We start from the raw sequence: 25,550 nt of genomic DNA, 5'->3' as shown, positions 1-25,550 counted from the left end.
TCTTTAGCAAGAGCAGTCACAAGACTGAAAGACAAAAAACTACACTCATGAAATAAAAAAGACACAGATTGGACAAGGCTCAGCGTTGTCGGCTCAGCATTGTGAATGTTTTTAGAACTCTCTTCGAATCAAATGAAACTGAACAAAAGGTTAGCCCTTGTGGGGTTTATGATAATGTAATATACAATGCTGCCATGGAATTTGCCAATGCATGTCTTTGCACTGTCTGACTCAGAGGGACGAGTGAATGGTAATGAAGCTGACCTCTGCCCTCTCTCTTAGTCTGCCCCTATGGGTATAGCACTTTAAAAAGAAGATAAACAACAGATACTGTATCAGTCGTGGTTTTATGTTGTGCTCCCCTGTCTTCTTTGTAACAGCATATTGGTATATTTTGGAATATGTGAATGGATTGTGTGGCTTGTAGTGCTACTGTACTTTATATGTTACTGGTTTGTTCAAGAATATGAAGAAATATTTAATAGAAATCAGAAAAGAACCTCAACTTGAGAATTGCTGACCGCCATTAAGAATTAAAGGCCTGGTGTGGCTTGGCGGCAGGCATTGGAGACCCAGAGTGAAAGATTAGAATCCATAAGGGGGCCAAAGGCAGAGGAGATGTGACTGGGGCCCCTAGAGATTGGCTGAACCCACACACATAGATGGGTGGCGGGGGCTGGGATGGGGGAAGTTGGAATGAAGCATCACTGGCAATGCCCGGTCCTGATTAGTCTTAAAGGGGCGATGGCCCTTTTATTTATCTCGTATCTCATGGCTTCATTTTATCGTGCTGTTTTCCTTGTTAAACTGACTCTAGCTGGTGAAAAAGATCTGGCTACAGTACTGTATGTGTCATTTGTTATATGGGAAGTTTTATGGGAGTGTGCTGGTTTGTCTGTGTTTGTGAATCTCTCACTCTACGCTCTTAGAAAAAAAATGTGCTATCTAGAACCTAAAAGGGTTCTTCGGCTTTCCCCATAGGCGAACCCTTTGAATAACCATTTTTGGTTCCAAGTAAAACCCTGGAACCAAAAGGGTTCTACCTGGATCCTAAAATGGTTCTCCTATGGCACAGCTGAAGAACCCTTTTTGAATCCTTTTTTCTAAGTGTTTCTCTTTCTCTCACTCACACACACACACTCACTCTCTTTCTCTCACTCACACACACACTCACTCTCTTTCTCTCACTCACACACACACTCACTCTCTTTCTCTCACTCACACACACACTCACTCTCTTTCTCTCACTCACACACACACTCACTCTCTTTCTCTCACTCACACACACTCACTCTCTTTATCTCACTCACACACACACTCACTCTCTTTCTCTCACTCACACACACACTCACTCTCTTTCTCTCACTCACACACACACTCACTCTCTTTCTCTCACTCACACACACTCACTCTCTTTCTCTCACTCACTCAAACACACACTCACTCTCTTTCTCTCACTCACTCACACACACACTCACTCTCTTTCGCTCACTCACACACACACTCACTCTCTTTCGCTCACTCACACACACTCACTCTCTTTCTCTCACTCACACACACACTCACTCTCTTTCTCCATCTCACTATTTGAAATGATGCAACTCAAAAAAAGTAATCACACAGGCATTTATCTGAATTATTTAGTGATCGTGTCTTTTTATATATCTGGGTTTTACTTATGCACCTTACTAAAAGCTTTCTCCCTAATGGTTGTTTTTAGAATGTAGGCCTACAAATATGGCCTAAAAATTTGGCCCAAAAATATGTTTACTACTGTACAGGGAATTGTTATTTATCCCTTCAAATGTTGTAGCGTTATTAACTTGCTATTTGATATAGATTCTGTATCAGTAGCAGTTGTGTCTTTGTTTGTTTACCTACTTTGTTCTATAGGCCGGTAAACAACGCTCAAGATGAAACCTTGGTATAACCATGACCTTAAACGCAATGACACGCTTTCCCATAACATTGTCCTGTCCAATAGTCCAGAACTCCCCCAAGAAACCTTACAGCAACTCATGGAGGAACAGAAAGAGAGAGCGACAGGGAAATAAATCGATTTGTTTCCTCCCTCCCTGTCTCTGCCCTGGCTGAATTACTGAAACAAGATGCTGCACTTAGGAGAAGTCTTTGGAGAGAGTGAAGAGGGAGAGAGAGAGAGGAAAAACACTTTTAGGGACATGGGTGCCATTTAGACTAGGGCTGTCTCCTCACTAAAAGCAGTGAATGATCGTCTTCCGGAGGGCCCGGCCCTCAGAGGGCCTCGGTGGTTTGGTTTAGCCTGCTGGTGTGGTTAAGTAAATACAGAACAAACAAACTCTCAGGATTGAGGTCAACCCAAGATTAAAATCGGCATCCATCCCACACCTTAAAGTATTGTATTCGAACACATTGTACTGCAAAGAGTGAGTTAAACGTCATGGGTATTCCAGTCTATTGGCCAATGTGTCCACAATGGCTATTGTTGCAGCCAGCAGCTGATCACAGTCTTTTGGGTTGATAGTCTTGTCAACTGTTTTCTCATTCAAAACAGCATAGATTGTGCAGGCTATAATGACAGTTGTACGTTTGACACCTATATTTCCTTATAAAAAGTATATTTCTGAATGAACTATGGCGCGTGTACTTTAATGTAGTCTTCTTTATTGTAAATACAGGTCAAGGGTCAGTTAGCTTCTCATAAAATTGAGTGATATGAGTAATATGGCTGCTGGATGTTGTTCTACAGCTGTATCGGACTAGTGTCAAACGGTTGTGTTGTTTAACGTCCACGGCCACACCAGCGTTTTATTGTCTGATACTGGGCGGATGAGAAAATGAATCGGGCTCGTTTGGTAGACACAACATGGCGCTTAAGGGACCCAATTCCTGTAAGTGCCATTAGGTGGAAATTGCCGTTCACATATTCCAGTGGTTTGATTAATTACTCTGTCTCTCGTGCTTCCGTAAAGGCCCAATGAAATATGGTGAGCAAATTGCATTGTGTTCCTGTATCCTGTTATGTAAAAGCAGTTTAATTATTGACACATGTTTTGCCACCTGGCAGAGGGAGAGGGGATGGTTGGACATGAATAGGAATTGTACAATAGATATTATGGGATGGGTACTCTGGATAGTCTAGAGACTTTAAGGCCTAGTGTTTTGATTATCTGTGTCATATTTTGTGTCACTGTCTGTCTGTCTCATCCTTTTGGTTCTTGTTCTGAATATACAAGGTAAAGAGTGTGAATGAAACGATGGTCAGGTTTGGGGCCTCTGTAATTCCAATTGAACTGAATTTGAATTGACCACACCCCACAGGAAGCAGAATTTGAATTGGATTGGAATTAAAGTAAGTATCATTTTATTCAATGAAATCCAATGAAATTGTATTTGATACATCAATCTACAAATGTTTAATTTGGTGACCAATACTATGTACATTACATACATAGTTTAAATGTTTTACATATACCAAGTCTACAAAACATTAAGAACATAAATATTAAAGAAAATACATGTCCCAGAATGCATCAAACACTCCAGAATGGAAGGGAACAACCTAATCTCATGACCAAAAAATATATAAAAATAGTTTTTACATATTTGAGTTGTAATCAAACTAATATTTGAAATGGTATCTGTATTCTTTGAGGTAATAAATAACAGATGCTTTTGGTAAAAGATGTATCAAAATAATTTAACATTCATGTTCAGATATGACCTCATTGTTTTAGCAACTACGGTGGTTCAATGCGGCAATAAATCAGCACAATCACATTTTTGGTTGTTAAAATTGCCAATGTCTTGGAGCTAGAATTGTTGTTATGTATACTGTGCTAATGCAAACCAGGTATTTTTGGTAAGTGCGTGGAGGCCGCCATCTTTATGCACCTACGCTATTGATTTACTTCCTTTAATTCAAATTCAGTCAATATTCTGCTTCCTGCGGGCTGTGTCCAATTCAAATTTGAATTTCAATCCATGGGTTGCATTGAATTAAATTCAGAAATTCCAAATTGACCCCTACCCTGATGGATATGTCACTCCAGTGAGTGAAGTATTTTGAAGAGGGGATTGTAGTTTGAACCCAATTTGTTGACACACAGCAGTGCAGATTTTTTGACTGTTGTGGTCTGATAAATATGTAGTTAAGGAGATATTTTCTGAAGGCTTTACTCGCTCCTGGGTGGTTTAAAATATTATTTGAAGCTTTGTGTGATATCTTAAGGAAGCTCTTTTTGACCAGAGAGCCCGGCTTAGGCGTTCAGCTGCTCTCTTTGACTGGGGAGGAGATTGTGTACAGAGCCAAGCCGTAAATCCTTGCTTTTCTGTCAACTGTCACTTTCTAAAACCCACACATCAATGTTTATTTTTTCACTCTCTCTTTTTAGTATTTCTTTCCTTCTAATGTTGTGTGTTATGAGCATAGCACCCCCTTCTGCTAGGGAAACTAAATAGCATGAATCAGTCACAATACTACACTCTATGTATTCAGTATTCTGCACTCTACAGTCTCTATTCTACAGTGTATGCAAAGACAGCTATACTTTCAGAAACCCCTCTTATGGCCATACTGAGTCTCACTCCCCTTCTCACGTGTCCCTGAGCTCTATATGAACAGCAGGTGATGCTCGGTCCCTTGTCGCTCCCTCCTGTTCTGTTTGCCCCAAATGATCCCATCCGATCTGGCCCCTGTTCCCCTAACTGATCTAGTTGACTGGGCTGGTTAAGTTAGGTAGGCAGTCCCTCCCCTCCATCCCTCAGTCCCTCCATCCCATCCTCCCTCCCAATATGCACTTGGACCAAGGCTCAGGCTGCACCTTTTGTGTTCCACAGGGATAAGGGGGCCAGATGGAGGAATTTGATTAACCAGCAGTGGAGGACCAAATGTTCAATTGGATACAGAACCAGTTGGAGGGAGGGCTAGATGGATGGAGGGATAGAGGGAGGGGGCTATAGAGAGGGAGAATTGTAAAATGGCTGGTGGTAGTGCTGAGCGCCGGCCAACACTTTCCAAAGGGGAGCCGAAACCGGCACTGAGGTGTAGTAATGCAGAAGCCCTTTTCCAAGTACCAGCTGGGCCTTTTAGGAGCCTCTATCCCCACAGCAGACACTCAGCAGCCTCCGAGCAGCTTGACTTTACCATATGTGGAACTTTTTTTATGCTCCACCTGGTTTCCCCGGGGGACCTGTGCCGCTGGGATGCTGGAGGCAGGTGAATTGTTCTTAATGCAAGGCACTGAATCACTGGGCCAACAACACGAGGGAGAAGGGAGGGGGAAGCCCCTAGGGAGAGGAAATGGATCTGCAGAAAGAAAGACTGGCGCAGACTGGCGTGACCTTGGAACCGGGCGCCCGCCATCCCACTCGCCCGCCTGCAGAACAGAAACGGGGAGGCGTGATGTGTCATTGTGCCTTCCACTCTAGATCTGCACACTGCTGCCACTTTAGTAATATCTACAGTTGACACATTTTTTTTATGTAACAGTGGGTATAATTTTTCTAAGTGCTTTTTAAAATGGAACTTAATCCATTTGTAAACTAGCTGTGCCTGTCTTTCTCCTGTTCCATTTAGCTAGCTCCCCCTCCTCTGCTCTGCCACTGGTCGATGCAGAGCCATTTCTCTTTCTCTCTCTTTTTGTCTTTTCTCCCTCTCCCCTCCACATATTTCATCCTGGTTAGCATTTTAGCATGACTACTGTTAGTTCAGTGTTATTTGTAGTGAATTGAAATAAATAGAATCAACTCAGTACTTGTACCACAATTTGTTCAAACATTGGAATGTTCCAGTGGAGGCTCCTCGGAGGACCATCCTCCTCAGTGAATTTCATTTTTGTTTTGTTTTTGTGAAACATATTTTTTAGATGAAACTATACTAAACATGTTGTCCACCCAATCAAAGGATCAGAGAATTAATATTGTACTGAACGCATATGCTACAGCCAGCTAGCACTGCAGTGCATAAAAGGTGGTGAGTAGTTGACTCAAAGAGAGAAAGACAATAGTTGAACAGTTTTGAACAAATTAATTTCTTAAAAAATGAAGGAGAAGCAAGAGAGATAGAGAGATAGCTATACATATATATATATTACTTTCATTTACTTAGCTAGCTAATGCAGCTAGCTAGTTTAGCCTACTCAAACACCTGGCTCAAACAGAGAGGGATGCTATGTTACCTAGCTGGCCTTGGCTAGCCAACACTGGAACTCTTCCAAGTCAAGTTAAGCGTTTGTTTTTATTAATTTATTGCCACCGGGTCCACCGGTGTAACTGCCAAACTGCTTGCTAACTGCAAATTGTACTGCATGATTGTAGTACAAGTTTACTAAAGTTTACTAATGCAAGTTTACTAATTACTAATGCGAGTTTACTAATGCGTTAGTTCTAGAAGCTATGTTGACGTTGACTTGACGTTAGCTAATATGGTGACAACGAAGTAGGCTCTGTGTAGAGGTTAGCGGTTATGATATGAAGGTTTGTCTTGGAAAGGTTTTTTCGCCAGGTCACAGACAACTGATGTGTTGTACACTGAAGTCAACAATGAAGGGAAAAGGTGAGAGGAGGAGAGCGCACATATGCGAGAAGGAATTATACAACGATCTGGCTTGTTAACTGTGTTTGTGATTAAGCGTGTATTCATTCCGCCAATTCTGTTGAAAAACATTTCTTAAACGGAAGCAAACGAAAGGGGATAAACATACCCGAATTTGTCCAATAGAAACTCTTGTTTGCAACTGTTGAACTAATGATTACACCCTAGATCAGCTAGATGCAGGCAAGACTTTGCAAGGCGGTATTGAATGTGTCAATGTCTGTCACAATGATAACTCAAGTGTCTCTAGACCTGTGCACCTACGTTGTAAACTTTCATTCATAGGCTATGTTGTAGCAACCTCATGTTGGGTATAGGGGAAATTCAAGTATAATGTAGTAAGTAGCCTGAACCTATCGATGTTAAATTAAGCTGGGTGAATGGAATATGAATTACAGTCAAACCAATATGCTGTAAGAGAAATATGGCCTTGCTCATAAAAAAAATGATCGTCCTCCCTTAAACGGCACCTACCACCACTGGAATGTTCTGTATGGTAATAGTTATGCATTTGGAGATGTACAGTACCAATGTCAGGAACAAACTAGCTCTAGCCTAGCCAGGGGTTTTATGGACTCTGGTCTGAGATTAGGGAGGATCTCTGTGAAGTTAGGTTAGGCGAGGCCGGTTTTACGTTTTAGGCAGGACAGCGGGATACAGGACAGCCAGTCGGTCACTCTCCTGCCTGCACCTGTCTCACGGCGGCGAGGGGCTGACAGAGAGCCAGAGGTTAGGGAGGTCAGGGTTCACCACTGGGGGCTGTCAAGGTCAGGAGGTCTATCACTCTCTAAAGGGGTTCTGAACCCATCACTCAGGCCCTACTATACACTGTACACTATACACTAGCAGGCCCCAGTGTGCTGTGCTTTACTTTTTCTTCCCCTTCTTTATTAATCATTCCAAATGGCTTGGACGGGCTAAAACTCTGACAGACAGACAGCAGCGAGAGAAACTGTAGCTAGCTAACTGTGGGGTGTGTGTGGAGGCTCTAAGCTGTCAGCTGGAGATTTCACTTTGAAAAGCTGCCTGTTTCTTTTCCCCTTTCTCCTCGCTGTCCTTTCCACCAATCAGGGCAGCCGCCAGAGTCCAGGCACCCAGAGAAGCTGCCCTCTGACCCCACTAGCAGTTGTTGGTTTGTTTTGTTTGGGGGTTTTAGTGAAGGGACAGGGGAGGGGAGGGCTGCCTTTTGACAGGTCAGACAGCAGAAACTTGAAGGAGGTCTTTAACAGAGAGAGAGAAACAGCCAGGCATAGAGGGAGAGAGAAACAGCCAGGCATAGAGGGAGAGAGAAACAGCCAGGCATAGAGGGAGAGAGAAACAGCCAGGCATATAGGGAGAGAGAGACATCCAGGCATAGAGTGAGAGAGAAACAGCCAGGCATAGAGGGAGAGAGAAACAGCCAGGCATAGAGGGAGAGAGAGACAGCCAGGCATAGAGAGAGAGAGAAACAGCCAGGCATAGAGAGAGAGAGAGACAGCCAGGCATAGAGAGAGAGAGAAACAGCCAGGCATAGAGGGAGAGAGAGACAGCCAGGCATAGAGAGAGAGAGAAACAGCCAGGCATAGAGGGAGAGAGAAACATCCAGGCATAGAGAGAGAGAGAAACAGCCAGGCATAGAGGGAGAGAGAAACAGCCAGGCATAGAGGGAGAGAGAGACAGCCAGGCATAGAGAGAGAGAGAGAAACAGCCAGGCATAGAGGGAGAGAGAAACAGCCAGGCATAGAGAGAGAGAGAAACAGCCAGGCATAGAGGGAGAGAGAGACATCCAGGCATAGAGAGAGAGAGAAACAGACAGGCATAGAGGGAGAGAGAAACAGCCAGGCATAGAGAGAGAGAGAAACAGCCAGGCATAGAGGGAGAGAGAGACATCCAGGCATAGGGGAGAGAGAAACAGCCAGGCATAGAGGGAGAGAGAGACATCCAGGCATAGAGAGAGAGAGAAACAGCCAGGCATAGAGGGAGAGAGAAACATCCAGGCATAGAGAGAGAGAGAAACAGCCAGGCATAGAGGGAGAGAGAGACATCCAGGCATAGAGAGAGAGAAACAGCCAGGCATAGAGAGAGAGAGAAACAGCCAGGCATAGAGGGAGAGAGAAACAGCCTAGCATAGAGAGAGAGAGACATCCAGGCATAGAGAGAGAGAGAAACATCCAGGCATAGAGAGAGAGAGAGACATCCAGGCATAGAGGGAGAGAGAAACAGCCAGGCATAGAGAGAGAGAGAGACATCCAGGCATAGAGAGAGAGAGAGAGAGAGAGAGAAACAGCCTAGCATAGAGAGAGAGAGAAACAGCCAGGCATAGAGAGAGAGAGAGAAACAGCCAGGCATAGAGAGAGAGAGAGACATCCAGGCATAGAGGGAGAGAGAAACAGCCAGGCATAGAGAGAGAGAGAAACAGCCAGACATAGAGAGAGAGAGAGACATCCAGGCATAGAGAGAGAGAGAGACATCCAGGCATATAGAGAGAGAGAGACATCCAGGCATAGATGGAGAGAGAAACAGCCAGGCATAGAGAGAGAGAGAAACATCCAGGCATAGAGAGAGAGCGAGAGAGAGAGAGAGACATCCAGGCATAGAGGGAGAGAGAAACAGCCAGGCATAGAGCGAGAGAGAAACAGCCAGGCATAGAGAGAGAGAGAAACAGCCAGGCATAGAGGGAGAGAGAGACATCCAGGCATAGAGAGAGAGAGAGACATCCAGGCATAGAGGGAGAGAGAGACATCCAGGCATAGAGGGAGAGAGAGACATCCAGGCATAGAGGGAGAGAGAGACATCCAGGCATAGAGAGAGAGAGAGACATCCAGGCATAGAGGGAGAGAGAGACATCCAGGCATAGAGGGAGAGAGAGACATCCAGGCATAGAGGGAGAGAGAGACATCCAGGCATAGAGGGAGAGAGAGACATCCAGGCATAGAGGGAGAGAGAGACATCCAGGCATAGAGGGAGAGAGAGACATCCAGGCATAGAGGGAGAGAGAGACATCCAGGCATAGAGAGAGAGAGAAACATCCAGGCATAGAGAGAGAGAGAGACATCCAGGCATAGAGGGAGAGAGAGACATCCAGGCATAGAGGGAGAGAGAGAAACAGCCAGGCATAGAGGGAGAGAGAGACATCCAGGCATAGAGGGAGAGAGAGACATCCAGGCATAGAGGGAGAGAGAGACATCCAGGCATAGAGAGAGAGAGAGACATCCAGGCATAGAGAGAGAGAGAGACATCCAGGCATAGAGGGAGAGAGAGACATCCAGGCATAGAGAGAGAGAGAAACAGCCAGGCATAGAGAGAGAGAGAAACAGCCAGGCATAGAGAGAGAGAGAGACATCCAGGCATAGAGGGAGAGAGAAACAGCCAGGCATAGAGAGAGAGAGACATCCAGGCATAGAGAGAGAGAGAGACATCCAGGCATAGAGAGAGAGAGAGACATCCAGGCATAGAGAGAGAGAGAAACAGCCAGGCATAGAGGGAGAGAGAGAGAGACATCCAGGCATAGAGGGAGAGAGAAACAGCCAGGCATAGAGAGAGAGAGAGAGAGAGAGAGAGACATCCAGGCATAGAGGGAGAGAGAAACAGCCAGGCATAGAGCGAGAGAGAAACAGCCAGGCATAGAGAGAGAGAGAAACAGCCAGGCATAGAGGGAGAGAGAGACATCCAGGCATAGAGGGAGAGAGAAACAGCCAGGCATAGAGCGAGAGAGAAACAGCCAGGCATAGAGAGAGAGAGAAACAGCCAGGCATAGAGGGAGAGAGAGACATCCAGGCATAGAGAGAGAGAGAGACATCCAGGCATAGAGGGAGAGAGAGACATCCAGGCATAGAGGGAGAGAGAGACATCCAGGCATAGAGGGAGAGAGAGACATCCAGGCATAGAGAGAGAGAGAGACATCCAGGCATAGAGGGAGAGAGAGACAGCCAGGCATAGAGGGAGAGAGAGACAGCCAGGCATAGAGAGAGAGAGAGACAAAAAAAACAAATATAATGATATTCCAAAAAAGGTCCGGAAATAAGGATGACAAATATAAATTCTATTTGGACACAGTTCTATTAGAACACACCAAAAACTACACATATCTAGGACTAAATATCAGCAATACAGGTAGCTTTCACATGGCTGTGAATGAGCTGAGAGACAAAGCAAGAAGAGCATTCTATGCCATTAAAAGGAACATCAAAATTGAAATTCCAATTAGAATCTGGCTCAAAATGTTTCAATCAGTTATAGAACCAATTGCTCTATATGGCAGTGAAGTATGGGGTCCACTCTCTAATAATGAATTTACTAAATGGGACAAACATCCAATTGAAGTATTGCATGCAGAGTTTTGCAAGACTGTATTGCAAGTACAAAGAAAAACTCCAAATAACGCATGTAGGGCAGAATTGGGACAATATCCCCTCCTCATTCGAATAGAAAAAAGAGCCATCAAATTTTACAACCATCTAAAAACAAGTGACCCTAAAACATTCCATCACACAGCTCTACAATGTCAAGAGATGAAACCAGAGAAGAGTCCCCTCAGCCAGCTGGTTCTGAGGCTCAGTTCACCAACCCAAACCAACCCCATAGAGCCTCGGGACAGCCCTCAGAAAATCTGGCCCAACCAAATCATCACAAAACAAAAAGAAAAATATATAACCTATTGGAAAGACACCACAAAAAATCAAAGTAAACTTCAATGCTATTTGGCTCTAAACAGACAGTACATGGTGGCAGACTATCTGACCACTGTGACTGATAGAAAACTGAGGAAAACATTGACTAGGTACAGACTCAGTGAGCACAGTCTGGCTATAGAGACCGGTCGTCACAGACAAACCTGGCTGCCCAGGGAGGACAGGCTGTGCTCACTCTGCTCCAGGGGAGAGGTAGAGACAGAAGTGCATTTCCTACTACACTGTGACAAATACTCAGACCTAAGAGCATATTTCTTTCCCAAAATTATAATTCAATACAAAGAATTTGAAACTATAAAAGATGAAGAAAAATTCAAATATTTGTTGGGTGAAAAGCCAAAATGTGCAGTTTTGGCAGCCAAATATGTGTCCTCCTGCCACAGCCTGAGGGACAGCCAGTGAAAAATGCAAAGTAATGTTGATAATATTTCCCATTTAGCTTAGTTTTGTTTTGTCTTTCGTACCAGGTCATGTGTCTTCTCAGTCATGTTGACACTGGTCTACTACTGTTGCTTTAATGTATTGTTGTTCTGATTAATATTGTTGTTGTAGCTGTTATTAATGGTAATCCCATGTCCACTACTACTATTATTATTACTGTTAGTCCCACCATTTATTTATATATAAATATATATATATTTTGTGTATATATATACATATATATTTTATTTAAATTTTTCGATATGTATACTTTGACAATGTAAGTAATAATAACTTGCCATGTCAATAAAGTCAATTGAATTGAATTGAATTGAATTGAGAGAGACAGCCAGGCATAGAGAGAGAGAGAGACATCCAGGCATAGAGGGAGAGAGAGAGACAGCCAGGGAAGGAGAGGAAGAGTCCGTGAGTTGGTTTCAGCAGCAGCACAAACAAGGCTCTAGCTACCCCTCATCTTTCCTTGCCTTTGTTTCAGCTCCAGTGTTGACAGTCTGATTACTGCAAAGAAAAGAGAGGAAAGCTGTCTCAATTAATACACTCCCACTCACTAAGATGTGGAAAATGTTTTTGGGCGAAAAGCGGGACCATTCATGCAAAGTCCATTCCATCAGCAGACGGACATTCCTTGATACCCCTGTTTGCGCAGCTGTGCCCTACAATTAAATTACACCTCAACCCTCTCTTTGCATGTTCACCCCCCCCCCCCCCCCCCACCCCACCCGTTCCCCTATACCTCCTCTGATCAAGCTGGGAGCCTGGTTGTAGGGGATCCCAGTTGCCGGGGATAAGGGGAGAGGTGAGGAGGCTAGAGGGGTGCACATAACCTGTGGCTCCCCCTACTGGAAGTCGTAATTGGGGCAAGGCCGTGAAGCCTCCATGGGTCAGAGGAGGGGCCTGTCATGTAAGGGATGTATGGCTTTGAGGCGTGTCCCTGGAGACGGAGCAACTAACCGTCACGCCGTAGAGTGAGCTCTGACAGGCCGTGGGGGACAGGGCCGCCGGTCGGATCGAGCCTGTCAGCTGTTCCAGCAGCTAGCGCCCGCTGTTCTGCTCCGAGTATAGCTGAACCCCACCCATCGAGGAGCCCCCACCAGGACTGTATTAGGCTTTTAGGGTTTTCTTCTCTGCACATTTTTAGTTTTGGGGCGGGGAGGGCTGGGCTTCTATGTGTGTGTGTGTGTGTGTGTGTGTGTGTGTTTGTGTGTGTGTGTGTGTGCGTGCACGTGTAAGTGTGAGCATGTCTAAGTGTCTTAGTGTGTGTGTGTGTGCGAGACGGTGTTGAGGGGTATAATTGGGAGCACAGAGGGAGCTTCATCTCTCCATCTTATGATTTAGAGGTGAAGACAAGAGCCCGCGGGGGCCCCCTGTCAGAGCTTTTGGGCGCGCTCGGCACAGACTTCAATAAAAACACACAGAAAGAATTCCCCTACAGGGGCGCCTGGCTGAATTGCTGACGCCGATGTAAAAGATTCCGTTTTCAGTGAATCATTTAGTGCGCGACCCTGCTTGCCTTCGCTACACAACGTGACAACGTCAGGAAGCAGCTCCCTCCCCCCATCCTATCCTCCTTTAAACACAACAAACCCAAAGAATACAAAATGATATTCTCACATACTATTTCACTCATCGATCTCCTCCAGTTCCTGCTCTCACTCCTTCACCCTCCTCCTACTTTTGCTCTCTCTCTCTCTCGCTCTCTCTCTCTCTCTCTCTCTCTCTCTCTCTCTCTCTCTCTCTCTCTCTCTCTCTCTCTCTCTCTCTCTCGCTCTCTCACTCTCTCACTCTCTCTCTCTCGCTCTCTCGCTCTCTCTCTCTCTCTCTCTCTCTCTCTCTCTCTCTCTCTCTCTCTCGCTCTCTCTCTCTCTCGCTCTCTCTCTCTCTCTCTCTCTCTCTCTCTCTCTCTCGCTCTCTCTCTCTCTCGCTCTCTCTCGCTGTCTCTCTTTTGCTATCTCTCTCTCTCTCTCCCTTTCTTCCTGTCATTACAAATGTCAAGTGTAGTCAGAGGGGTGTATGTTGTTTCTTCGGGTAACCACAGCTTGCCCGGTCGCCTGTACGGTGCAATGGGACTAGGCTGTCGCAGAAGCACCACATCACATCGGAGCCACGTCATCAGACATGTTCTGAGAAAGTAACAGAAATGTTTCAAAGTGTTGTCACAATCTCACAGGCGCCTGCTGTTGGCGTGCACCAGAGGGAGATGGCGCCTTCTCATCCCTTTTTGTCTCTCTCCTCCCTATTGTTGTTTTTCTCAACTCTGTTTCTCTGTTTGATTGTTAGCACTGTTATTTAGTGTGGTGCAGCATCGCAGCATGCTGGTTTTTTTTTCTCTCGAGGAAGTATTCTTTTTGTGGGTTTTGACAGATGGGTGGTCGGTTCTCGGTTGGTGTTGTAGTCGGAGTTAAAATTAGACGAGTTGCCTTTTTTTGTGTGACTTAGAGAGCTGTCATCTTCCTAGAAGCTGTGCCGAGCCTGTCAATCAGACACAGAGTGTTTTAATCTTCTTTGTCCCACGTCAGGAGGTGGTGACGGGTAGACCGAGGATTCACTCCCCTGGACAATACCATTCTGCCACATGCTCATGCACTCTGATGTCACATGTAGCAACCAGTTAAGAAACATGAAAAGTTTCCTCCTCGACTTAAACCCGCCACAAGTCAATGGGGGAATCAAGCAATGGCTGCCAGTGAGTTTTGAAGATATATCAGACATGTCAGAAGTCTGTTTGAAAGTGTTTTGTGATCTTGTCAGAGATATGGTACGTCTTCTGACAGCTGGAAGGAGATTGGCAACATAACAGCAGTCAGATTGTCACAGTAAAAAAACAAAACCCAGCTGATTCTAATTCTAAATCCTCGACTTCATAGCAGGGTAATGAACAAGGGTTCCCTTCCTGTATGTGATAACAATGGTGTTTTGTAATTCTATAGCCTTTCTAATAATACTCCAATGAATAGAACACTAGGAAGAGAACCTTTGTCAACCAAAGCAGGCTAGATAGTATATGATATTTCACAGAATGCTGTGTTAGCCAGTAGAGTATGTTTATAGGGAATCTATTACTAGAGAATGAAAGGAGATCAGCTTTTCCCCCAAGCGGAGTTACAGTAGCAAGTAGACTATCTGACTGAGACAAACCAGAGAGCAGATTCATCTTGACCCTGTGTACAGTATGATTGGCTAGTAGCTTTATAGAGGGCTGTGTCTCTCTTCTCCTCCAACCCCCAGTGTCCCCAGACTGAGCACTCTCCCTGAAGACCTCTCCTGAGATCTGACTCTTGTTTTCGAGGAGCATCCTCTGACAGTCTTAATTGACAAGTGGTCTCTCACCAAGGCCATGGAGAAATTCACTCTCTCTTTTGCTCTCTCTTTTGCTCTCTCTCTCTCTCTCTCTCTCTCTCTCTCTCTCTCTCTCTCTCTCTCTCTCTCTCTCTCTCTCTCTCTCTCTCTCTCTCTCTCTCTCTCTTTCTCTTATTCTCTCTGAAAATACTACTCTGGGCATGTCTGGGATAAGTGCATTTTTCTCTCCTTTCCTCCTTTACTCCTTTCTCTCCTCTCATCTCAGGTCCATCCAAGGCTGTGTTGTGTTTACTGAGAGGAACTAAATGGAGCCGTCAGAGAACAGCGAACACAGAGCAGAGCTGGGGAGAACAGACTGGGGAGCAGGGTTGGGAAGCAGGGGATGAGGAGCAAGCATGAGGAGAATTGGGGCTGAGGAGGTTGGATGAGGAGCGGACTGAGCTAGGGATGAGGAGCGGACTGGGCTGGGGATGAGGAGCAGGGCTGAGGAGTAGTGCTGAGGGGCTTGGACAAGGAGCAGATCTGAAGAGAGTGGCTGGGGAGTATAGATGAGGAGGGTCTCATGGCTCCCCTGGGCTCCTCCTGATGGGTGGAAATGGCAATAGTGCAGCTTTTGTACAAGTAATATGTTGAAAAAGGGTGGTATGAAAGTGTATTTCTAAAAACCAAAAAGGAAATATTCAAATGGGTTATACTGCTCTGTGTCATATATAATGCATGATAATAGGCATGCTTTTCATTGACATCTTCAAAATGGATGTGCTGTATGTTCGTCTCAAAGGCACAATTGAGCGTTACACAAAAGCACTTACAGGAAGAAAAAAAAAATTGGACAAACCCCCGAGCAATTAGTCCACCGCCTCCTCTCTTTCTTTGTCCACCTCGCCATTGTCCTCTTTCTAAAAGTCACTCCTCCTACCTCCACTTTCCACATCCTTTTCCCTCCGAGATCATACAAGGTTTCTGAGCTGAACCCACAGTTGGTTTAAGTGTAATGAAATGTATGTCATGTCTGTGGCTCTGAGGCTTTCGCTGCCCCCCCCCCCCCCCCACCCCCCGCCCCTCACCTCACCCCTGGCCCTGTGAAAGCCATGGGTCTGTTCTGACAGGAATGCCTGTGTGGCTTCCTCTGCAGTGATCTTTACCCCCTCCGGGTCCTGTCCGACTATTTCAGGACGTCCCTGTGATTTGAGAGTGGACTCAACCGTCCACGCATGCTTCAGAGAATCGACAGAGGAGGAGAAAAAATAGACAGAGATGGGATGGGGTTGGAGGGATGGAATATTTTGACAGCTAGACTAGCAGGCCTCTGGGAAATCCTACTCTGATGCCTGACTGGAGAGAAAAAACCGAGGCAGGCTCTGATTTAATAATGTTTATTAATGTGTTGAACCTCCACGTACGGAGCAATGCTATGGTGCACTGGCGCTATTCTTGGGGCTATGAAATCTAGTAGGCACCCTTTTATTTGTTGGATTAGTGAATCATTTTCTTGTGTGTCCTTTTCCATCCTTTCATTTGATGTCGATGGGTTCAGATAATGGAAACTATGGCAATGGAAGTCAGGTGCAGTCAGTGGCTGCAGATGAGAGCAGAGGCACACACGCTGAGCCGTGTCCCAGATGATGCACATTTGAATTTGAACATATATTGACTCAATTCCTGGTATCTGTTTATTTATCACATATTCAATCTTTATGTAGATTAGTGAGAATATAAATCATGCGTGGAGCGCTTTCCTTCAATGGCTTGGCACGTTTGTGTGTGTGTCTCTGTGTTTGCTTTTATGGGTATGTGTGTGTGTGTGTGTGTGTGTGTGTGTGTGTGTGTGTGTGTGTGTGTGTGTGTGTGTGTGTGTGTGTGTGTGTGTGTGTGTGTGTGTGTGTGTGTGTGTGTGTGTGTGTGTGTGTGTGTGTGTGTGTGTGTGTGTGTGTGTGCATAAGTGTGTCTGTGTGATCTTATGGGTATGTGAGTGTGCGTCTGTGTGTTATTGCCACTCCGAGAGAGTGTGCGTGTCCACTATATTAGACACGGGGCGTCGACGGGGGTACCCCAGCGTGTGTGTGCCTGGGCTCTGTTCAGAGCTCTCGGCGCCAGCAGGGTGCGCCATTCCAATTTACCCATCAGCCACGAAGGGAGGGGGTAAGAGCACGGGGCATCGCTGTCAGAGATTTCACATTGGAGGGAGGAGATTACCAGTCAGGGGACCCCTGTGAGGAGGTGATGAGGGAGGGAGGCTGCAGGGGCGTAGCATGGGGGACAGAGGCCTGGGAGGGGGGAGGAGGGGGGAGACTCGTCTCAGCGCCACCCTGGAGTCAGTGGACTTTTTGGGAGGGGGGAGAAGGGGGAGAAGGGGGAAGAGGGAGCCAGTGGGCTTTCTTTTTTTATGGGGTGGCTGGGGAGCGTAGAGAGAGTAGCTGCCATGCCAAGCAGCACATCTGCCTGACACCAGGCACCAGGCACAGTGATGACAAGGTGGATGCTAGTCAGGGACTGTACATCCTCATCCACATCTCTGGATGTTGTGGTGTTGGCTTGATTCTGGTGAACTGCTGTGGTGGATGTCGTGTTTCTCTTTCAACCCAAAATGTGTGACTTAACTGTTTTCCTCTCTCTCCCTTTCTATCTCTCTCTCCCTCTCTCCCATATCTCTCCCTCTTTTGTTCTCAATTGCACTTGGCCTTGTAGGCTATTAGATCATATTTAAACTCTCAGACTGAGTCCACTGTGGTTCTATATTTGAGTGTCCGCCAACCAACCCAGCCATTCTGTAGCAGTTCAGCCCCAGAGGTTCCACGGTCTGTTGGGGAGACGGGACGTTCCAAACAGCATAACTCCCTCTCTCTTTACACCCTCTCTGCTCCCATTACTTCATTATATCCAGGTGTTTTCCTCTCAGGTTCTTTCTCTTGATGGAAGGAAAATGTAACTGTGAATACATAAGGCAAGATCGAAGGGGAGAGGAAAGAAGTAGGAAGTAGCTGAATATGCTGTGTGAAGCAAATTATGGCCCCATGTAGATTCATCAGTCCTCCCGGCTGGATTAAGGGAGGGCCTTTCTAATGAAGTTCGCCCCGTCAAAATGAAGGGACTAATTCTGATTTAGCTGAGGTAATGAACTTCCCCTCTCCTAGTGAGAACAGCACCATGGGGCGAGAGAGAGAGGGAGCAAGGGAGAGAGAGAGAAAGACAGGACAGGAGAGAGAATAGACTAGACTAGGGACAGATTAGGTAGCGAGAGAGTATGTCTCTCACAGAGCAAGAAAAAAAATGATTATGCAAAACGTCTGTCTCGTATTTGCTGAGATGTATTAAATTTCCAGCGCAGGCGCCTGTGTTATATAAAATGATGCTAATGTCTGGCGGACCCGCTGCGAACGGTGGCTTGCTGGTCCCGAGCATGCGTGGCTGGCCGCTACATGGAGCGTGCTCAGTGGGACTCGCTTTTTCTATTACGGAAAACCTCTAGACACCTGATGATGAATTCTCTCTCACCAAATGTTCCCCTCTCTTTTTTGTGTGGAAAATATGAGCGTTTTTCTAAATGACTTTGGAGAGCCCGGCGTGGTGCTCGGTGCTCTGTGGTCTGCGCCAAGCACAGGGGTAGAGGGGGGTGTGGGGGGTGTAGAGGAGAGAGGAGGGGATGGGGGGGTGGTCCCTCTGCAGCAGGCTAAGGGGGTCAATTAAGGAGAGCACTGATAATTATAAGCTGGCAGAAACGCAGGGGCTGGCTAATTGTACAGTGCTCCATGCCGCGAGCCCAGCCAAGGGGCCTCTCTCCATTTCGCCAGCCCCTCTCTCCAGTCCTCTCTCCTCTCCCGTTCCTTTGTGTGGATGGGCCGCATATGACCCCATAGAGCCACACGCCCCTCAGCCTGCACAACGCTGCTGCCACAATGAGGCGAGGGAAGAAAGGCTCTTGCATGTCTGTCGTAGTTAACTTTTTACATTCAGGTCACTCACTCTTTTCATGGGTAGAAAGAGAGATTCTTGTTAGATTCATCCCCCCTCTCCCTCCCTTGCTTGCTCTTCTTTGCCTGTTTGTATGATTTGCTTCTGTGTTTTTCTCTCTTCAGAGTCAGAGTCGTGTTATGCTGTGACGCAGGGCTATAGTCCATTTGACCTTTATTTTCTCCTAAAAAGAAAAAGGCCCAGCAGTTTAGAATAGGGCCTGGATGAAGTAAAAGAGAGCAGTTGACTGCAGAATGGTGTTTGTGGGGCTGCAGGGGGTCTAGTGCTCCACTGCCATCCATCTCAGCAGCTAGCCTGCACTGTTTGTCCCCGACAGACCTCCATACCTAGCCTCAAGCTGCAGTGCCTACACATAATTCGTTAACAAGTCTTCTGCTCTGCTCTCCCTTTTGTTGTGGTGGTTTTTTGTGTGTGTTTGCTGCAGCCTCAATGACCTACCAACTATTCATTTGTCCAAGTTATGACATGTGTCTTTCTTGCATTAGGAATGATGGCGAAACTGTAGCTATTTAGCAACAAAGTAGATTGTATAGCCCCTAAGTAGCGTGTAAACTCCAGCTCTTTTTCTCTGGTGTAGTACAGACTAACCTACAGCAGCATCCTTAACTTCAGCTGAATACTGATTAGCTAGAGAGAAAATGCCACATGTCTAATGTCTTCTGACGATTGATTGATTATAGCATGTCTTTGTATGCATTGTAGTAGTCTGTGCATAACCTGTGCATTACCCGTTACCAGGCTATACCTTTGCTACCGTGTCTTCAGACGTTACGCATCTTTATCTCGACGCCAAACCCCTGTCAGTTTGGCAAGTCAGTATGTGCCTGGACCCAGCCACTGCGACCGCCATTGGGATGGTACGAGGCATTTAATGTAGGTGGCGTAGATAGAGAGGAAGTGCAGACGAGCTGTGCTCTGTTTAGCACCTACAACGTGCACTGTGCACTGCACACTGCCGTGCGTTCAGGTTCAGTTTCAGCCTGCATCAGACCTGACACTCTCCCAGAGACTGTGTCCCAAATGGCACCCTATTCCCTTCATAGGGCACTACTTTTAACCAGAGCGATATGGGCCCTGGTTTAAAAGTAGGGCACTATAAAGAGAATAGAGGTGCCATTTGGGACACAGACTTGTATCCCCCCTGAAGCCCCCACCCCAATCTCCCCCACTGACATGTCACACCCGACAATCTCACCCCTTGGTTCGGTTCCCTCTGGAGGGTTGGAATAAACGTCACACAGAAATGGCATGAACTTGGGAACCTGACATGAGGTCTGTTTGTCTGCCTGTCTGTGACACCTTGGTTCTCTCTCCTTGTTCTCTCCTCGCAATCTTCCAGATTCCATTATTCTCTCTTTTGTCATGAGTGGGTACTCTTCTCCCCGCTACACATCTCTCCTATATTATTCTTGTTTCCCTCATATATCTGGTATAAAGGTCATTTTATCAGTCCTAACGAGGTAATTAGCTAGCATTTGACCATATTAGGTCATCGTTATCATCATACTTTTATAGTAATGAGGGTGATTTCCAGGATTAGATAGCTTTCCTATAGGGTTTATTCTATAATGTTGTACATAATTGCATGTCCTCCTCTTTAAACTGAGAAGGCAGGAGATAGATATTAGTTATGTTCGCCTCCAGGCGCCAGTTCTCCAATCAGCCTAGGTCCAGTGGGAGCCTGGTCCCTGTGCGGTAGCTAGCTCCCACCTACCAGCTACATCCACATCCCCGCCCCCTTCCTCTTCTCAACGCTCTAATGGGCCTTGTAGTATCTCTAAAATGAACCGAGTTCCACATGAGAAGTGGTTCTATATCTCCAGAGAACACACACACACACCACCGCACAGAGAGGTGGAGTTGATTTGTATTCACCCATAATTCCCTGGGCCTTAATCACTCTGATTTCCCCCCCATTATATGTTAATATATAGTTCCCGTGGAGAGGTAGAGCCAAATAAACCCACCTACTGTTTACAGGCCCTGAGATGTCTACTCTACCATGCTACAGTACCATACACAACCATATAGCTTTTCTCTATATACTAGTATGTCCTCTCAAAACCCAGATGATATCCTTCTCTTGCCTTCTGTCAATTTCTAAATGTATAACAGTCCAAGTATCATTTCTGAGTTTGTAGATGAAAGATGTTTGAACGGAGGATATGTGACTGAGTCTTTCAGAAACAGAAACAGCTGTGGCCCAGTCTGGATTTTGTGGCCTACTGTGTCCTGTATAGTGGAACAAGCCTCCTCCTTTCAGGACAGCGAGTCCCTGCCCATCTTTCACAAACGTCTGAACCCCATCTCAATAAATCCCAAGGCGCCCCCCCAGTATTTTCCTCCTACCACTGACTTTGCTGATAACTACTTTATTGAGGGAAAATATACTTGCAACGATTATGATATGTTATTGTCTCACCTAGCTTTCTTAAGATGAATGCACTAATTGTAAGTCGCTCTGGATAAGAGCGTCTGCTGAATGACTAAAATGGAAATGGTAATGTCATTTTATGCCTGGCAATTTCCTCAGATGTATTCTACTTGTTCTCTGTGGCCTATAGTACATTATACAACGGGTGGGTCTAATCCTGGATGCTGAGTTCCAGCCAGTGTCAATTCCACAAGTTACCACCGGCTAAATCTATGATGTTAAAATGCCTATTTACTCTGTTCCATCAGACTGAGCAATCCATTGTCTCATCAGCCCATCCAGGCAATTTATATACTAGATCTACACTGTAAAAAGCATGAAGACATTATCTCCCATTTCGTTTTGGTTTTCAACAGCGGAGATTTGTATAAACCTTGCTGTCTGTCTCTCTGACATTTGCAACATTGTTTTAATATCACAAGGAGCTGTGAAATAAATATGTTTGAACTTTAAGGAAACGTTCTGTTCAAGTAATGAAATACAGAGAAAATAATGTTTTTTGTCAAGTTCCTTAAATGTACTGAGAATATTCCAAAGTTAAGCGACTGTCCTGCACCATTCCCAGAAAGATGTGGGAAGGTTGTAAGCAAAATAACCTTAGGACAACCACGATCTCACCAAGCTCAAATAAACATATGGTTCTCAGAGGGTTACAGTATGTACAAAAAAGTGATCAAATTAAGATCCTATATCTGTACTCTACATACTCATACTGTATATACAAAGCTGTACTATCATTCATGTATAAGTGGTGTAAGCAACACAACTTGGACAGCCAGACAAGATAGCAAGAAAACAAACCCCAGTGTCCCAAACAACCAAACAACCTTCAACAGAACATGAACTTCAGCCTGGTTGCTAAAGACTAAACACAAGAAGAAGAAATAGTACTGTCCTTTTTTAGAAATAGTATTCCACCTCCGTCTCCCTCCTTCCATATGGGAGAGATATTAGGCGTTTGTGTTTTAAGGAGCTGTGAAATACATAAACCATGAGCCTTAGGAGTGCCACCAGGCCCTGTGGATATGCAGATAGGCTTACTTTGCTTGTGTCAGGGACGCTTAGAGGAGCAGGAACAGAGCAGCTCTCATCTAAAGGATTTCTCTTATGAGTGCAGGGGGACAGGGTGGTGGCAGTGGAGGGAGGGACACTCAGGAGAATGGAGGGAGAGGGAGGTGGAAGGAGAGGGAGAGAAAGGGGGAGGGAGGGAGAGAGAGAGAGAGACAGAGAGAGGGAGGGAGAGAGACAGAGAGCTGCCAGTCCCCAGTGGCTCTGTGACTATATCCAGAGTCTGCTCCTGTCGGTGCAGAGTGGGCCGGGGTGGGGGCTCTTGGATGCTCCGTGCTGATTGGACAGCCCTGGGGGAGGCCAGGGGAGCGACAGGAAGTGACCTCACACCGACGAGGGAGCTATAGGGGCGCGCTGGCTGACTTCCTCCCCTGACTCTCACTAAGGAACAGGCTGCCAGTGTGATCCAACCCCTGCTCCCCTGCTGCATACAAACCCGCCCCCCCATACACAGCAACATTACAGGGACTGTCAGTGCGGAACAGACTTGTACACTCCACACTTGTCGTGTGTTCTTTTACACACACACACACTCTTCACATACACACTTACACAAATACACACATACACACTTACACAAATACACACATGCACACTTACACACTTACACGAAAATACACATACACACATGCACACATACACACAGTAGTGAATACTTCTCATACTAACAAGCAAGGAGTTCACACATACACACACACTCACACTCACCCACACAAACACGCATGCACCCAAGGTCAGACAGTTGGGCAGGTGCAGAGTTATCTGCATAATGAGGCAGGCCAGGTCTCTGAAGGGACAGGAATGTGCTCCAGGATCAAACCATGGCTGCACCTATGGGCACAGGCATGGAGTACTCTGAATAAACACACACACACACACACACACACACACACAAACACACACACACACACACAGCCAAGTTGAATGGGGATCAAAGTGGATAGTGATCCAACTCCAACTCTATCGCTATCTTAAACAGGTGCACAAATGATGCACACACATACCCACGCGTGTCTCTTCTTTCGAAAGGGAAGTTCACAAGCGACATGATCATCTCCTCTGATTGTTATTTGTACCTATCCATCCACACTGTAAGCCACTGAGCCAGACACACACTGTAAGACAATAGCTCATCCAGACTATGCCAGGTTTAAATGTTTGTTTTGAGGCCTTAGTAGAATTTCCTCATCTGCTTTACAGGGCCAGATGGTTAGGTTATAAGAAGACGGCAGGCCTACAGGAGCATGTGGTGACATACAGCATAAACAGACTCTGTATGTAATACATGAGTAGACTCACCATGTTGCCCTTTTTTCTAGAACAGCCCAGTTCATTGGGTTGTATTTTTCACTCTATACTCTAGTTCAATCTTGAAGTATAGAATAGGCTAGTCACCAAAACAGATTAACAACTTCATTTCTTTGTTACTGTAACACACTTATGAAGTGACTCCACCTCACTTGTAAAGGTTTAAACCAATTTAATTGAACCTGATATTGTAATTTGTTTATTTATGTTATGTTGTAAAGCTTGTTGTAATCGACTGCAGGTTTCAGAAATTAGTAGATTGTTATAATTTTGCCAAATGTTGTTAGTGGAGTGAACCAGCCCATGTTGTTTAATGTGTGCTTTGAGCAGCGAAACAACAATTGACCATAAAAGTACAAATGGGAAAGTCACTGGCAGTGTGTGGGCTGGGGTTTTAAAACACGGGCATCTAGGTGGATCTGGGTTCAATCTGTTCCCGTTCATCGCAGGCCATTGTTGTTTAGCTGAGCGGCGTTGCCAGATTTGCCCAAGGCCCATCCGGTAACACTCCGCTCTGATCCTCCAGGGCCTGGTATGGCCACAGCTGGTGGATTGTGTGTTTGCACGTCTGGCACCCTGGGCCCATGTTGTGTGCATTGGGCTGTAGAGACTGAAGGATGAGCCCTGGCCCTGGTTGGGCCCCCTGAGACCCTCCTCCCCATATCCCCCACCCCCCTCTAGTTGGCCCCATGCCTAGACCCATACTTCACGGGACAGGGGAACTTTGACAGAGCACAGGCCCAACCCCATGGAGAGTGCACAAGGTTTTTATTGACGTGCAGTTCAGGAGATGGGCAGCTCCGCTCCAAATTGGCTCTGTCGATATCTGAGTCAGCGGATCGTTGTGCAGCAAATGAGCGGTAGGGCAGGTTCAGCGTCTGAACCAACGGCAGTTATTTCAGCTATCAACTGCCTCGTCGGTCCAAGGTAATCTAACGTCTGTAGGAAGACGTGCCACACATTCTAATGTGATGGGGGAATGGAGACACACGCCATTGTCATGGGCAATATCTCACTTTATGTATTAGTTATGACAAATATAGGAGATTTTTATTCTAGGAGAGATGGAGTCAAATTGAAGTGGACAAAAAAGGGATTTTAACAGATTTTTATTCTACTCATCCACAATAATCAGAATAATGTCGCCGGTGGTTATGTAGTGGGTTGCCGTGGTGATAACGAAGGGACGTATGTAAAGGTTGATATGGTGACATCTCTGTAATGACCACTTTTTGTGGTCCAATTGAATGCTACTCGTATTGTTTATTATTCGATTTTGATTAGGAAATGAGTCTGTTTCCACGCTTGGCTATTCTTACATTTGTCACTTAATCTGTACATTAGCCTATATGCTTCTTCGTGTATTGCACACTCAACCTAGCACTGCACTACACATTAATTTGCCCAAACCAAGTCGCCCAGAAATTAATTTGTGTGTAAGCCAATCAAAAAGAGCCAAGCTTGCCATGTTCAAAGTGCAAGACCTCTCCTGTGCAATTAGGCCCCCCACTGGCCGTCCAATTTATGCCTGATGGGTCTAGATCACACATTATATTGCTTCTCGTACGAGCCGTGAAAGTCACAGGCAGGAGCCTTTGACACAAATGTGTTGGAGCTAAATGAAATGGGGAAGGAGGAGAAAAGAAAAGGAATAGACTGGATCCCTCTCTGCTGTTGGTGCTCTGATTATTCACTTCTGACTGTCTTATTTGGGGTGTTTTCTTGTTTCTTTCTCCATAGAAGAGGGTCTGAACCATGAGTGTAAGCTCTGCAGTCAGTCATTCGA

At 45.8% G+C, this 25,550-nt stretch overlaps 1 protein-coding gene across 6 annotated transcripts in view; it reads left to right on the top strand.

The window, feature by feature from the left end:
* The window catches only part of LOC139560406 (zinc finger protein 521-like), a 159,659-nt gene that overhangs the window by 95,726 nt on the left and 38,383 nt on the right, over positions 1 to 25,550 (top strand). For all 6 annotated transcript variants that reach the window (XM_071377143.1, XM_071377142.1, XM_071377139.1 and 3 more), the window contains exon 6: positions 25,505 to 25,550. This exon is cut by the window's right edge and continues 86 nt beyond it. In XM_071377143.1, the coding sequence (XP_071233244.1) occupies positions 25,505 to 25,550 (46 nt within the window). The remainder of the gene's footprint in view (positions 1 to 25,504) is intronic.

Source organism: Salvelinus alpinus, chromosome 30 (genome assembly GCF_045679555.1).
Source record: "Salvelinus alpinus chromosome 30, SLU_Salpinus.1, whole genome shotgun sequence".
NCBI lineage: Eukaryota > Metazoa > Chordata > Actinopteri > Salmoniformes > Salmonidae > Salvelinus > Salvelinus alpinus.
Note: the sequence above shows the minus strand (reverse complement) of the source record. Positions and strands in the feature narration are given on the sequence as shown.